A 16,415-nucleotide genomic window follows, 5' to 3' on the forward strand; every position below is an offset into this window, starting at 1 on the left:
CACAGAGGCCTCCAGTCGGGTTACTGCTGGTGGGTCCTCCTCGGTTCTGTCAGTGCCTCCTGATCGGTCTTTGGGACCAATGCCTGCTCAGACAACTCCTTAGGAAGACCTTGTCCCAATAGTCCTAATGGACTGCGAGACATATTTTTCTCTGCCCCGTCCTAAGTCACAGCCAATAGCCATACTGAGGCACCAGGTCAAAGTTCAATCAGACTCCGACAGAACCATGCCTCTATTCTGAACCGCACTCCAACAACTTTGTGCTTCCAGCTGTTGAGTCATCTGCTCTTGGAGACAAAGGAGATGACAAAGATTGTTTCCCCTTACTTTATGATGAAGAAAAACTATATAGGGACAGAAAGGTGGCCATTGGGTTGGGATCTCCATCTGGGCCATCAACTGAAGAGAGTGCCTTCTTTGGTTTGGTGAGGAGATTGGTAGCAGAGTTCTTAGACTTAAAACTGCCAACTATGGATGTCAGCCCCACAGCACTCTGCAGGCCCACCCTTCCAGACACCTTGTTACTGGGCTGCCCTTCTAGACGACATGATTAAAAGAGGCTTGTAGTCCACATTGGAGCAGAGTCCGCACATAAATATGATGGAACTGCAGGCAGTACATCTTGCCATGAAGGGGGTTCTCTCTTATATCTTGGTGAGCGCCAAGGCTACAGCATCACTTTGCATTAGATCAAGACAGGCAATTCACCTATGGCTGTGCATTTTGCGACAGGAAATTTTCTTGACAGAGGTTCACCTTTCAGGTTTTCTTGGTATGAGGCCTTTTGGCTTCTAATCTCCTCGCAATGATGGGTCATTAGTGGGATCTATACCCCTAAATGACGGCGGTGATCTTCTCCATATTGGTGATTCCATGAGTGGGCAAAGGCCCAAAACAAGCAGTGACCAACATTTTGTGCCATACCCTTCCCTCTTCATGGGTTCCCCAAGGGATGCCTTCAAGTTCAGTTGGTCTAAGCCTCTGCTGTACAAATGTTCACTGATTCTGATTCTAGTGGATAGTGTCGAAACGTAAGGCACAACTGATCTGATAGGTTAAGTTTGGGTGAGGGGTAGCATCTCGTAGGCTGATATGTTGGCATTCAGCATGGGGACCACCTCTTGACCCTCCGCATGTGGTAAACTTTCTGTTGCTGCATGTTTGGAGATTGAGCGTAGCAAGTTCTTTTCTGCTGAAGTTGTGGATGTCATCTTGGGTGTCAGGAAACGTGCAACAACATCCATTTATGCGGGTCGCTGGGACAAATTTGTTCAACGTTATGAGTCGGAACATCTAGTTCCCTTTCAGTATTGATTTTCCAGTGTTTTTCACTTCGCTCTGACTCTTGCCCAGCACATTCTGGCAGTACTGTCAGTTAAAGGTTGTGTGGCAGGCCTGTATGCATTAGGATGTCTTCCTGACCAAGCATTCTTATTTAGGTCCCCTCTTTTTTTAGCATTTTCTACAAGGTTTGCTTTACTTGTTTCTTCCCACTCTGTTAATCGTTCCTCTGTGGGATCTGAGTCTTGTTATCTTTCTTCATGGGATCCCCATTCGAGTCAATAGACAGTTACACCGTTAAACTTCTTTCACTACAGACTGCTGTTATAGGCTGTAAATTTAGCCTGTATGGTTGGAGAACTTAATACTCTAACCGTTCATCCACCTTTCATGGTTTTGTATACAGATAAGTTAGTTCCTCATACCTGCCCTTCCTATCCACCAAATATGGTTTCAATGAATGAATGAAAAAACGGAAGATAGAATGACTTGGGTAGACTTAAAAAGATAGGTGTTTGAATGTTTCTGAAAGGACATTTCTGTAGTTGACCGGTGGAAGTCCTGTGGCAAAGAATTTCAATGCTTCGCATCCAGCTGTGCAAAAGAGTGCTCTCCTGATCTGGCTCTTTTGAAGCATGGAGATCAACAGTTTGCCTGGAACTTGAGGATCTCAGATGTCTCGCTGTGACAAACAATAATCAGATTTTACGGATATATGAATCCCTTCCTTTATAAAGCATGGAAACTCTGGACTGGTGCTTTAAACATGATCCTTTTGTGTAAGTTGAGCCAGTGGAGGTGCCAGTTGCTGCCTTTCACATTGGTCATTCCTTTACTCTTCCATACTTCTTCCCTCCTCCTCATCCCAGTAAAGAGAATTGGCTCCGTAGACTAGACTACAGTCATGTTACCTATTACACTGATTGCACTCAACAGGACAGAGTAGATGATCAGCTGTTTGTGTACTTCATGGTGCAATGGAAAGCTAAGTTGTGACCAAACACCATTTCTTGTTAGGTCATCCTGTGTGTCAATATCTGATATACCTTAGCCAGGAAAGACCCCCTGGAGGGCATTTGAGCCCACGTCGCTAAGTCCATGGCAGGTTCTGCCGTTCTCACTAGAGAACTGCAGTGTGGACTTCTTTCGGGGAACCACATGGTCATCTTTGCAGACTTTTGTCAAACTCTGCCTCACAGCGCAGTTATGCAGTAATTGGTACTTTGTTCTTGCTGACTTGCATTATGTTCCTGGATAATTGGCACTACTCAATCCCTCCTCCCGAAGATTATTACTTTGGGACTTATTTATAGATGAGGAATCTGCTGGACGATGTATCATTGTTAATTAAATATCTGCTGGATACATAGTCTTCCTGCAGATTCCTCACCACCCTCTCTAATCCCACATAAATTAGTGCCATCCTTGATTAGTAAGATGCAAATACATCATGCACTGTATTTGTCACTTTCGTTGATGCTTTCTTGGTTCCGGTCTGCACACCTTGACAGTGTGCGGAAAAATGCACAGAAATTGACAGCAGCATGCCAGTTGGCACGTAAAACACACTGATGTTGGCACGTCACAGTATTGCACTGTGAGGTGGCTCTGGTGATCTATTTCTGGGGTAGACCATTCAGACACCTGGAGAGATAGTTCATTACGCGAAAATTGTGTGAGAGATAGTGTATCTACCAGAAATATTGGTATTGAAGGTAAGCAACTTTTTCATTGAGCTGCTGTTGGATGCTCATCTACACCAGTCGTTTACAATAAGTTAAATGTGCAAGGGAAAGAATAACAAAGTCACTGTCACATGCTGAATATTGACCTGATGTGCGGATTTCTTTTATTTTTTAGGCGATCTCAATTGCACCTGGTTTACAGAAGGATCCACATCGCTGGCTGGCTGAGACAAAGGTGAAAGCCCATGCTGCTGTGAATACTTTGCACAAGTGCTGTACTTCAGAGGTGGATAATGTGTAGGGATATGTGGAGATTTCCATCCCTTGCATCTATCAGACCAGTTGCCACATGCTGCTTTGACTAAACTAGTAAAAGATGTTCCTTGTAAATGTCAAGGTACTTATAGAGCGCACTGTCACCAGACGGCCACCTTGCGGTGTCGCCTTTGCGGTTTCCTGGCGCTAATACTCATACCGCTGTGGAACCCCTCCTGGCTTTCCCTGTGAAGTGTCCACTCCTGGGCACCCCCAGGGTGAAGCCAGGCATCCTTAGCGCTGTTGGGGCCGGTGTGGAGGCTAAGCAAGCTATTGCCTAGAGTTGCAGCGTGGGGCCTGTGATTAGAATAGGCACCGAGGCGAGAATAGACAGGTCCGAGGAAATTGAGCCCGAGCCCCGCCGAGGCAGGAATCGAACCCTGGTCCCTGGCCAGAACTCTGCTTCAGGGTCTGCCGCTCTAACCATTGAGCCACACTCCTCCTCCTTTTTAGGTCGAGCTTGGCAGCGCATGTGCTGCTCAGCGAGGTATGCTGTATTCGAGTATGGACTTTAAGCTCCGTCCACTCTCTGTCCATATTTTTAATTGGCTTGTGTCATTGTCCTTTGTAAATGCTGGCTTCTGATTCGTTAATAGGCTTGTTTGTCCCTCCTTAGTACCGCCTTGTCTTCATTTGTAACCTCCTATGAGGACTTGCCCTTTTACTTCTGTTACACAGTATGCCTTATTTAGTCAAGTCAAGTCAAAATCCTTTATTCGATCTTACACATAAGATCATAAAAGTACTTACAGTCTCAGTTTATAAAAAGACATATATAAAAGATATAATCAGAAATCTTGATAGTTAAAGAAAGTGCTATCATCCACTTTATCATAAAATCCATTTCATCCATATATAAATAACTAGATACAGTAAAATTATAATAAACATTCCTAGTTCATCTTATGGGCCAACCTGCTTTCTCTTTATCAAACATGCCCATAAGAATGATGCTAGCGAGAAGCACACAAACTAATTCTGCAAGGATTTGGGGAAATACAATTCCACACAAAATTGTAGCGCTTGCACATGGGCACAATAAAATTATGTCTTTCTTGACGATAAAAGCCACAACAAAATTAAACATGAAGATCAGTTTGTGGTGAAGTGTTGTCGCACAGACATACGGAAAGATCGGAGTGTTTGTATTGCTTCCCTGGGTGTCCCACAATCAATGGAATCAAGTTTAAGCAGAATCTTAATAAAATATATTTGTGGTGTGGCAATGTGACATCAGCCAGATAAAAGAAACTTCCCTCCTCCAGCACTGGAGTTAGTTCATACAGACGAGTTGTCTGGCTGTGAAAGTTTTTTTCCTTTCTCAAGTATTGGGCCATCAAGATGAATATCTCAACCAGTTTCTGCTTTGTTAGGGACTTGCAAGTGGATGGATCATTAAAAAGGCGACTTAGGCCAATTGCAGTAAATTCCGACTCCACGCACTTTAGCCACCTTATCCTGTTGAAGTTGTCAGATTTTAAAATAAGTTTTATCAAATTTTGCGCAAGGGTGACTGTCTCCCTACGCCAAATAGAAAGCCACAGCAGGAGTGGTGCCATTTTGATTGAATCGATAATATATGGTAGAGCGAGTTCCATGTGTAGAACATAATTCGAATAAGACTGTGGGAGGGCAGTAAAAGACTTTAAAAATGTGTTCTCAATCGTTTGCAAACAATCACTGGGAGCCATCCCCCATACCCCTGCCCCATACACCGCTGCCGCCTTTGTATTTGCATGATATATATTTTTCGTCGGAATTAGAGGTTTGGCTCCTAACCTTTTAGGACGCCTAGATAGGGAAATGAATCCACCACATCGATTTTGCCAGAGTCCATACAAAAAGAAGGTGGCCTGTCACGTTTCCCCGCCCCACGATGATAATGAAAGATTTACTCTGGTTGACCTTTAAATCTAGTGATATAAGGGGCTGGAGCCTCATCACAGTTCGGGCCATCAGGACAGCGTCATCAGCATACGTCAAAATCGGTAACCGCTGATGATTAGAAACCACAGGGACATCCAAGGCTGCGCCCTCAAGATGTTTTCCCACTCCATTGGTATAGATGGAAAATAGAAATGGTGCCAGGACGCAGCCCTGCCTTACCCCTCTTGAGATCTTAAATGATCGGGTGCTCTCCCAGTTCTTCCCATAACGGACTGAGGAAGAGGCGTCAGAGTACAGCTGTCTGATGAAATCGACCAATGCCTGATCTATACCCATCTCCTCCATAATCTGCCAGAGTCTAGGGTGGGACTCGCAGTCAAAAGCTGCGGATAAGTACATAAAGGCATGATAGATCTCCCCACCTTTGGCTCTGACATATCTGTCCATGATCAGTGAGAGGTTCAGGCATTGGTCTATCGTGCCCTTTCCCTCTTCGAAGCCATATTGGGACTCCATTAGAATGTTTTTGCTCCTCACCCATGCCTCCAATCTTGTCAAAAGAAGGCGGCCCATGAGTTTGGCCGTCGTATCGATCAGCGAGATTGGGCGGTAATTTTTAGGGTTACTTTTATCTCCCTTTTTATGAATTGGGACGATTATACTGGTTTTCCAAGACATGGGGGGCCCACTATAACAATTTTTTAAAAAACGTTGGTTAAAAGGGGGACCCATATGTCCATGTTTTCGAAGAAAAAATCCATTAGTACACCATCGGGGCCCAGGGCTTTCCCAATACTGCACACCTCAATCCCATCCTTAACTTCATTAAAATTAAATGAAAGAGGTAATACACACAGGTGGTATCGGGAAATCAGTTGGGGCGAAAATCCCTTTAAAATGAGCCACCCACTCCTCCTCCCCTACATTAACATCAAGCCCTGGGTCATTCAGAGTTTTAAAGTGGGGTTCATTTATTATTCCTCAAAATTCCTTTGAGTTGCCTGAAGCCGAAACCTGTCCTAATTTGGCCCAAGTTTCTTCCCTTAGCACCGTTTCCCTATTTTTCCTAGCCATTTTATATTCCCTGCGGAGAATGGGAATTTCAGAGAAATTTCTTGGTTTGGAACCTAGAGCTTTGGCAAGGGCTTTCTTTTTTTAGAACAGATTGAATCAAACCAGCCCTTATCCTTTTTTGGTTTACCGGTCATCTTCCCAGTGAGTGACTTCCTTATACATTCTAAAAAATCTAATAAGGAAGACACAACAAATTAGGGATGGTTGTCAGGATCTAGGCAATTACTAATACTGTGAAGGGCATTCCTGAGTATTTTGGGTATCACATTTGTTTTATCAATTTTGGGCCACTTCAGTTGATAACCTTTTCGCCTGGCTAATATAGGCTGACCAATTACCTGGGGGATTATCACTGCCCTCTGCATAAGTTGGATTTCACATAACAAAATCGCATGGTCACTGAAGGCGTTGAAGTCGATATTTACTTTGCTGCACCTGATGTTTAAAGGGTTTGTGACTAATATAAAGTCGATAGTCGATTCCTGATGTTCACTGTGAAACGTTGGAGACAGAGTATCATTGGTAGTGGCTAGGTTGTTGACCATGAGCATATTTCTCATTGAAATTAGCGTATTCAGGGTGTTTCCATAGATATTATGGGAGAAATGATGGACAGGATTGCCTCTGATATCCTCCACACCACAAACCCGCTCTAAGTTATAATTACATGGGTGTATGTTGAAGTCTTCCAGCCATACAATATTTAAGACAGCCTTTTGTTTAATAAAATTGGTTGCCTTATCAATGGCACAGTTCACCTCATCCAAACCTTTATGCATATTTGGGCCAAAATTGTTATTATAAAAGTTTATTAAGAGCCATTGATCCTGATTAGAGAATTCTAAAATAATGAGATGAAAATAGGGGGAGGTTCCTTCAAGCATTTTTACCTTTGTTGCTAGTGTGTTTGGGATTACAGTTATTAAGCCCCCTTTAGCTCTTTCTGAGGGGGACAGGGTAGCTCTTGTCTGGTATGAATGGTAACCATTTACAAAGATCTCTTCTGTGGCCCAGATCTCCTGCAGGCAGGAGATATCTTGATCCTGCCATAGTCTGAGCCAATGGGCATCCCCAAGTTTATTTGTAATACATGCGAGATTCCAAGATACTATTTTTATTACATCTGAGAGCCCCCTCCTGTTATTGCTGGGGGTAGTAGTCGCTTCGCTGTCGGTATTATTTGCAGTAACTGCCATGGGCAAAACGGCCTGCTCCGCTTGTCTGCTCTCGGCTAATCAAGCACACATTTCTAGCCCTGAGGAAGGGGGCAAATCTGTTCTCCAAGGGAATTCCCTGATTATTCATCTCATTGTAGCTCCCTGGGTGTTCCCTAATCTGAAGTGGCGGTCCCAAAACCAGCGGTGGTAGAGGCCTATAGAAGTAGCCCAGTGAAAATGCGGGGATCTGCGTCCCTACGGGGGGAATTCTGTGGAGATAATCTAAAAGAAGTTTTGAAACGTAGGGGTTATTAAAGTTGATCACAACGCAATCACCCCGAGTCACTTTCGGGGACACACCCAACCACCCTGTCTTTCTAGCCATGATGATTTGATTGGCTAAATGTACCCCCCACCCCCGCAACCGGAGCCTGCTACATAACTGTTCAGCCAATGAAGAGACTTCTCCATCAACTGTGAAGTGGTTTCCACTTGACCCTCCCTCAAAGGTGGAACATTTCTCAGTACTATCACTAAGGGCATTGCTGCCGGGGGGAGCTGGAGAGAGTGGTGTTCGCTATTGGTATGTTGTCTTGGCTACTTTGTCACCAATCCCCCTTGGGGCCATTTGGAGATTGGTTGGAAGAGTAAGTCTAGTAGAAACTGATTTAGAACATATGTCCTGCTGGGCCATTGTAGTACCTAGAATTTCACCTTGTGGCAGATTAGTGTTGTGAATATTCGAGGCAGCTCCCTTCGTTGTAGACGGAACTGACCCCCTTGATGAAACTGCGGGCCCAGGAGACTGGTGAGTCGCGACTATCCGTCGTCTCACTTGTTGATATAACTAAGGCCTGTGTCTGGGCCGAACCCCTGTGTTACATTTGCCCGGGTTCTATTGTCACAAGTGTGATGCGATCTACAGCCAACCTTCAGTGCTGACAGCCTCTCTTCAATTATAGTTAGTTTATACAGGAGAGGGTTCAGTAGTACAGAAATCATAGTCTCCATCCGTTTCAGGAAGTCCACCTCATGCGGAAATATGGATAGACTATCAGTATCTGAGACCCCAGAGCTGACTGGTTCAGGTTGGGCCACTTCTAAGTCGTCTGTCCTGGTGCGTTTCCCAGCACCTACCCCTTTCGTGGGTTTTTGTCCTAGTGGGTCCGCCCCCCCCTTCTTCTCTTGACTGGGGGTCCACTGTGACTTGGGACAGGGTGGGGTGTCACTGACTTTGCCCGGGTCACTATGTTACAGGGTGATATAACGCCCAGGGAGGAAGAGGAAGTGGAAAGTGTAGCGACTACCGGATTAGGGATGAGCTGTTTTGGAGACCTTACGGGCGGGGGTTCCGTGCTCATGGTGCTGAAAGTGCTAGTGGTGCCAAAGGAGGAACGCTTCTGTGTCATGAAGGAATCCAAAGAAAGCCTTCACTCCGTTAATTCTATTTCGTGAGATAAGACAATCTCTGCCCTCGTAAGAAAAGCGTTCATCGTGCCTGCGACACCGCCCCCTGTTTTTTCGTTTGGTCCCTTCCGTTTGCTCATATTAAGGCTGGGATATTGTTCTACACCCCCCCACCAAAGTCGAAAATGGGAAGACAAAAAAGCTCAGTACCTTCAGATCATATCAGATGATAGAGAGTGGGCCCAGCCCAGCCTCCTCTGGGCTCTGAAGGGCGTGGATGGGCCCGCCTTTGGCCCGGGTGCGTCCCCGCGTGCGTCCCGCAGGCCAGCGTCTTGGTTTAATAGCGCGTCCTCGCACTATTCCTTCTGGAGCTTGTGGTCCCCCTGGACAGCGAGAGGCTAGGAAACGTTGGGGCGGCTTCAGTACGCCACGGGCCGGCGTCTTGTTTTAATAGCGCCTTCTCGCGCTATTCCTTCTGGAGCTTGCGGTACCCCTGGACAGTGAGAGGCCAGGAAACATTAGGGCAGCTACAGTACGCCGCAGGCCAGCATCTTGTTTTAATAGCGCGAGGACGCGCTATTCCTTCTGGAGCTTGTGGTCCCCCTGGACAGCGAGAGGCCAGGAAACGTTGGGGCAGCTTATTTAGTCTGTAAGCACTATTTTCTTTAAAAGGTTTCTCCTACTGTAGGCACGACATGCTTTGCTGCAACATTCAGCACACCATGGGCGCTTTCAGTTTCCAAGCATCCCAGGACAATGGCAGACGCTTCTTTGAAGTGAAATAGGTCTCGCATTTACAAAAGTTTGAGCTATTGGCATTGTAAATGACAATGCCTTTTATTTATGTGTTAATTATGAAAACAGATAAATAAAAGGCATTGTCATTTACACAATGCCAATAGCTTAAACTCTCGCAAATGTAAGACCTATTGCATTGCAAATGCTTGTTCCTCCATGTAACTGTTAAACTCAGAGCTGTCTTGTACCTCATGAGTCCATTTCACTGCAGGAGAATGAAAGCTATAGATGTGGCAGAATGGTTTGTAGTGGTTTTAAAGTGCTGTAGGAATATTTGTATTTCTATATTAGATTTTTCTTGCCCGGTTTAAGGAACTTCATAGAGTCCTTGGGAGAGTAAACAGAATATTTTCAGGCTTTTAATGAGATCAGGTTAGTGATGGATCTGTTTCAGAGTGAGCCATATTACCAAATCTGGAAGCATTGACTGTGATTGGTCTCTGCTTCAGTACTTGGACTGGGTGATGATGGGGGCGTAGTGTTACTCAAGAGGGTTCCTTGCATAGGTAGTGGGGAACATAAATTTGCTGAATCTTTTTTGCGTCATTGAGAAGATGTGGCCAGAATGTAAGTGGTTAGGCTTTTGTGGAAAGTAACTTGACAATGAAAGGGGGAGGAAAGATTTTTGTCGATGTTAGTGTTGAAGTGCAAGTTCTTAACGTTGGCTGCATTTATCCACAGGCGAGGTAGAATGCTTGGGAGATTTGGTATTTCTCTTGTAACTGAGTCTTATCAATTCACAAGTAGAATGAACGTTTCTATTTTATCCTAGTGTGTTCTTCTGCTATTTTAAACATTACCTTAAGGTTGCACAGGATCACATGTTCTGGGCCTACACCTGGAGAGTCCAGTGGGAAAGAAAAAATAAAAGCTAGCCACAGGTATCAAAAGAAGTAAAGTATCTAACAACAAAGAGCAAACTGAACAGAGCAGAAGTTCAAATGAAACAATCAACATTGGCACAACTAAATGTGATATTGAAACACAGTAAAATGAAATTCTGAGATTGGTCTGAAGCTAAGAAAATATTATACCTATATGATAACTGTTAAACTTGGCCCTTTTTGCAGGATCATCCCAGAACTTTTTCCCTTCCTCCGGTAATTTCTTCTGACCTTTTGGTGGTGGTTTCATGACTCTGGGCACTTTATCACTGCTGATCAGTGCTAAAGTGCATGTGCTCTCTATGGTAAACTTAGTAAGATTGGTCTACACCTGTTTGGCATATTTAATTTACCTTTCAGTCCCTTGTACATTGGTATCTCATATACCCAGGGCCAGTAAATTAAATGCTACTGGTGGGCTTGCATCACTGCTTGCGCCACCCACAACAGTAGCCTTTCAAACCTGTCTCAGGCCTCTGCCATTGCAGGGCCTGTGCTCGCAGTTTACTGCCGCTGTGATGTTGCACATAAAGTGGATGCCATGTCTGTGACTCCCCTTTTACTACATATCAGCCACCCCTAAGGTAGGCCCCAGCTAGCCCTATGGATGAAATAACAAAAAAGTACGGAGGGATAAATCTCAAATGTATTCTCAGTTAGGGCACAATTAATTACCCTAACGTTATTATTTAGTTTTATACACACGTTGAAAATGATTTAATTTTACACACATGCCATTGGACTAGTCCCTCACTCACAAATTACTTTAAAAAAACATACAACAATATATACAATGACCAACAAAGAACATACACATATGTGTATATATTGAATCCCAATCCTGGCAGTAGAACAACAGTCTGGCACAGACTCCGTGAAATAATGGCAAAAAGATGTAGTTTAATCCAACAAAAGGCAAGACGCGTTTCGACGACGAGCCGCCTTGTTCACTTGATATGTGTATATATATACAAAACACAGTTTCTCCAGTACCCTAACAAGAAATTTGAAACACTAGTGTTCACCCATACTATCTGAGTGATACACTTATAGGTAGTCCTTCCAGCACACGAGGTATCACGCCTCTCTATCATTTCAACAATGTGCTTCTAGGTAATTCAACACATTTGCATTAGTGGTGACTCCTCTATCAAAAAGCTGTTGACGCGGACGCGTTTCAGCCGTCAATTTCTTCAGTCCTCCTCAGGACAAGGGTAAAGTAATATCTATGTGCTTGTATCACATGAAAGGTTCTGCTCTCTATCTCTGAGCCGGTGCCGATCCCTGAGTTAAGGACTCCTCAGCATTCCAGTATTTGCACCCTTACTGGTGCTACCTTAGACGGTGCATGCCATCTGTTCCATCCAGGCCTGCGTATCCTGTTTGTGAGTAAATGACTCGTTGTCTGTACACCTCCAGTTAAACAGTGCACATCTTCAATTTGCTCAGTGTACTCTCCGCCTCGGCATCCACATGTGCTGATTCCGGCCCTATGGGCAGGGTGCGGTGTAGGTAAAAGGCAGGACATGTGCCTTAACGGTGTGGCATGTCCTGGGAGTGACACACAGCCTATTTGGTTTTCCACTGCTGTGAAGCTGCCCTCTCATAGGAATGCATTAGGGATTCCCTGATATGTGCTTCAAGGGAAATTCCTGATCTGCGAGGGGTAGTGTGATCAAATTTAGTATGTTTGGAATAGTAGTGATAAATCCTGCTGATTGGTGAAAGCGGATTTATTAGTACTGTTTTAGAAATGCCAGTTTTAGAAGTAGGCATTTCTGTGTGCTATGTGTCTTTGGTCCTCTGCTGGGGTGCATATTGACTGTTTGGCTTTGGAGTGACAGGGACTGGGGATGTGCAGTGGCTCACAAGAGTCTGGATGAGTCAGCACTAGGCTGAATAGGCCTGGTCTGCATTTGGAGTGGTGGGAGAAGTAGCACCTGCCTTCCACAATGATGGCTCCGCCCTGTGGTGTGTCTGGGGCCAGGGCTTACACTTACAATGGGGAGTGTTGTGCACTGTAATGAGATTGTTAAAGTGCCCCCAGAACTGGTTTGGACTGGGCTCAGAGCCCTCTACCAGTAGGGAACGAAGACTGTTAGTACTATAAATATTGGGGCTGTGACCCCATGTCTATGTGCTTACTTGGAACTGAAGAGGAGACACTGCTTGGGCTGCAGTGTACCAGGAGGAACCGCCACTTGGGACTAACCTGCCGCCCGCTTGGGAGCTGAAAGAACTTCCCCTCTGCTGAGGGACCCTGTGTGCTGGCCTGCCTGTATTCTGGTCCTCTGCCCGTGTGCGGGGAAAACCATAGCGCTTCATGTTCTCTTCAAGTGCTCCTGTGGTCAAGCACTGACAGAGCGTTTCATCTTTTCGAGGAGGCAGAAATAACATTTTTAGACAGTTGAGGCCACCGATTGCCACAACTTTGCTCTGTAACAATTATCTGTTACCGAGTTATTTTTCTTGGTAAAGCAAGAAGCTGGCTTTCTAACAACATAGGTGCAACATACGGGAACCTCAGCCTTCCACCCTAAAGGATAACTTAAAGTATTTATTTCCCTCTTGCACGAGAGTGAGGTTATGAAAGACAGAAAAAAAGGATCAGTGGAAGCAGCTGATAGAAAGGTGCAGTAGAAATGCCTTCTCTATGTTGCAATTATACAGTCGGTCATACCCAAAATGAAGATCAGAACTAACACTGGTTGCCACATGTGCCATTGATGTCAGACATAGATTATCGTGTGATCATGTGCCTAACCTGGCATTGTCCAAAGGCATCAAAACAAAATGAGTATACAGTTCCTAACAAGGTAAAGGGGTCCTAGGTTGATAAAAGTGTCAAACCATGTACACAGAAAATAGGGAGGAAATGGAGGAAGGGGAATCCCTCTTTTTGGAATAAGTGCCCTCACACACCCAGCCAGCTAGGTGTCATGCATCATCATAGGGCGTGCTCCTTGTCAGGTCGGCGCTGCAATACCTGATGGGCAACCTATGAGGGACTCTTTGGCGGAGATCTTTTGTTCCATGCCGTATTGGTGGAGTGGGTGTGAGGGGCCTCAAAGAAGAAAACGTGTAGATGTGCGTAAAGTGGGTCACTAGACTATGTGTAGGTTAAAACAGGAACTAGGAGTCCACTCAAGACAATTTTAATGAACATGGCTCCTGTCCTGATTAAAAAGGAAAATGTAGCGCATCCCTGCCTCCAAGTTGCAAGGTAATGTGTGTTTAACTAGTGGTCAACATATTTCTTGCCCTCGTGTCAAGGTGAACGACAATTCTTCAGGACCAAATCTGACCGTGTGATCTGCACTAATCATGGTTGTCTGAGTGGATAGAACAGATAAACCACAACCTGGACCCTTTGAGTTGTACCTGTAAAATCGGGTCAGCCAACCCACCTCGGGTAACTGGCTAGTATCATCGACTCCCGGCATGTACAGACACTCAGAAATGTAGTGTTCTGCGTTCACCGCAAACCGTCGGTGGATCTACCACAACTGGTTGTGGATTATCTGTTGGCTGCAGTGCCTGGCCTGTGGCCAACCCCACGCTGCACATGGCCGGCCATCCGCGGCAGGGGGTGAACCTTTGCCACGCACCGTAGGATTGGCCCTTGGACCCCGGGAATCCCATCCCCTGGGGCCAAATGCAATTAAGCAGAAGAGGGGGGGTATGCATCTCCCTCCCCAAGCCTGTTTGAACCACGGGTACCCCTCTCTGAGCCTTATGAGGCTCTGGGGACCCCATTCCCCAGGGACTTTTCTTCCTTTTAAAGGGGAGGTGAGCCACGTGGCCACCCTCCCTGAGCCTAATTAGGCCCTAGAGTCCCAACCCTCAGGGCTCTATGTACTTTAAAGGGGGGGACACTTGGCCCCCACTTCCTGACCCCCATTCCGAGCCTTTTTAGGCCCCGGGTACCTCATCCCCACAGGGCCATTTTTTTAAATGGGCAGGGGATTGTGAGCCCGCATCCCCCCAACCACCACCTCGGCCCCGCTGAACCTAGTCAGGCCCTGGGGACCCCATCCCCCCCGGCTTGTATCTCCCAAGAGATCCCCAAGGCGTGTATCTCTTTTAAAGGGAAGGCGGCTAACTATGGACCTGGGTTCCCATCCCCCAGGTCCGTTTCTTTTATTATTAAGGCGGAGGGGCCACGTGGCATTGCTCCTGCCCAGAGAGCGTTTTAGTTCTGCCTTAATTGCACAAAACTGTTCCAGGTAGACGATCATCTCTTTGTTCGGTATGTTGGAGCTAAGAGAAGGCTGTGCAGAAATGGACCATTTCAAGAGGGATAATGCTTTGCATCAAGTTCTGCTATGCATGGGCAAAGAAGCAACTGCTGAGTGTGTGCATGCTCATTCCACCAGAGCTAAGTCTGCGACCACTGCATTAGACCACAGAGTCTCTGTGTTGGATATCTGTCAAACAGCAACTTGGACATCTTTACCAAACACTAATATCTGGACAGTAAGGTCCATTGTGATGGGTCTGTTCTGTCCTGCAGAAGGTATTGATGTACAATTGGCTTTGCAGACCCACCTCCAAGGATGTATTGCTTGGTTATCTATTTTAAGGTAAGGAATCTGCAGCTAGAAGTCTCTATCGGATGAACAAGTTACTTAACTTCTGTAACGCTTTATCTGGTAGAGACTCTTATCTAGCCTTAGATTTCTTACCCATCCTCCCTGCTCTGCGAGCTGATTGCAGTGACACTTCTCAGTGCCTTCGTATTTTTTTGCACACCAGCGGTCGATTCTCATCATGGCTCTTCGCTCCTGGCATTAAAAGTCGCAAAATTCCCCATAGGGTTTTTGAACACGACTACAGCCCGAACCGCTGAATGGAATTATAACAAATTTGTCAGAAAGCTAGTTCTTGGTCCAGAAAGAGTGCTTTTTAGAATTTGCTGCAAATCTGTTCAGTAATTTTGGAGCTATTAAAGGAAAAAGAAATATAGATATCTAGGGATGCTGATCCGACAGATCTCAAAGTGAGATCTGATGGGCTGCCACTACTTCAACCAGGAAGTGATGGCAGCCATCTTGGGACTCGGCCGAGTCCCAAGAAAAAAAAGAAAACATAAAGGGGCAGGGTAGGAATGCCCTGACCCCCTAGGCCTGGTAGTGGGGCTAAACATTTTTTTCCAATCGTGGCGCAAATTCTCAGAGAATCCGTGAGTCTGTGACAAACTTTTAAACAAAACTAAGTGCAGTCTCCTGCGCTTGCATTTCTTTGCCTCCCTGAGCTGTGACCTTGGGGATGAGTAACTCAGATGTTTTGAATTTGAAGGGGAGTGGGGCACACGCAATGCTATCCCCCGGTGCTAGACTAATTTATTTTAGAATGAGGAAGGGGGCTGCTTTCGGCCCCGGTCACCCTTCCCCTTGGGCCCAGGCGTGCATAGGAAAAGGGAGGGAGGCCACGTGGGCCTGGCTCCTACTATGTCCCGGGGCGCCCACTCCTGGGACATACCGTGTTTGCTAAAGCTTGGCAGGTACAATTTTAAAGCTCCCACCAAGTGAGAGCAAACACTAAGTCCGCTCCCAGCTGGCGGGAGCATGTAAAATGCTCCCGCCCACTGGGAGCAGACTTCATCTGTTTCCCTGCCCACACTGATGCAGGAAGGGAAAACAGATGAAAACATTGCTCCTGACCACAGGAGCAGCATTTTCTGCTGATCCCCTGCGGGTAGGAGCAATGCCGTCTCCTGCTGGAGGCAGGGAGCCAGCTGCAGCCAGGAGTTTGGGGGGGCACTGGGGCGCCCCTATGGCCTCCAACAAAAACGAAGTGGGTGGGCTTCAGGGCACTCAGCCATTACTGTCTGGGACCCAGGCTGAAATCTGCACTGTCCCCCATTTAGAATTGGCCAGAACCCAGGGGATTGGGTCCCCAGGGCCAAGATTCATCGGGGGGGGCAT

At 46.0% G+C, this 16,415-nt stretch overlaps 1 protein-coding gene across 2 annotated transcripts in view; it reads left to right on the forward strand.

Annotated features, from left to right (window-relative positions):
* The window catches only part of CEP128 (centrosomal protein 128), an 860,263-nt gene that overhangs the window by 396,847 nt on the left and 447,001 nt on the right, over nt 1–16,415 (forward strand). For both annotated transcript variants that reach the window (XM_085626613.1, XM_085626612.1), the window contains exon 17: nt 3,142–3,201. In XM_085626613.1, coding sequence (XP_085482739.1) covers nt 3,142–3,201 — 60 coding nt within the window. The remainder of the gene's footprint in view (nt 1–3,141; nt 3,202–16,415) is intronic.

Source organism: Triturus cristatus, chromosome 9, assembly GCF_964204655.1.
Source record: "Triturus cristatus chromosome 9, aTriCri1.1, whole genome shotgun sequence".
Taxonomy (NCBI): domain Eukaryota; kingdom Metazoa; phylum Chordata; class Amphibia; order Caudata; family Salamandridae; genus Triturus; species Triturus cristatus.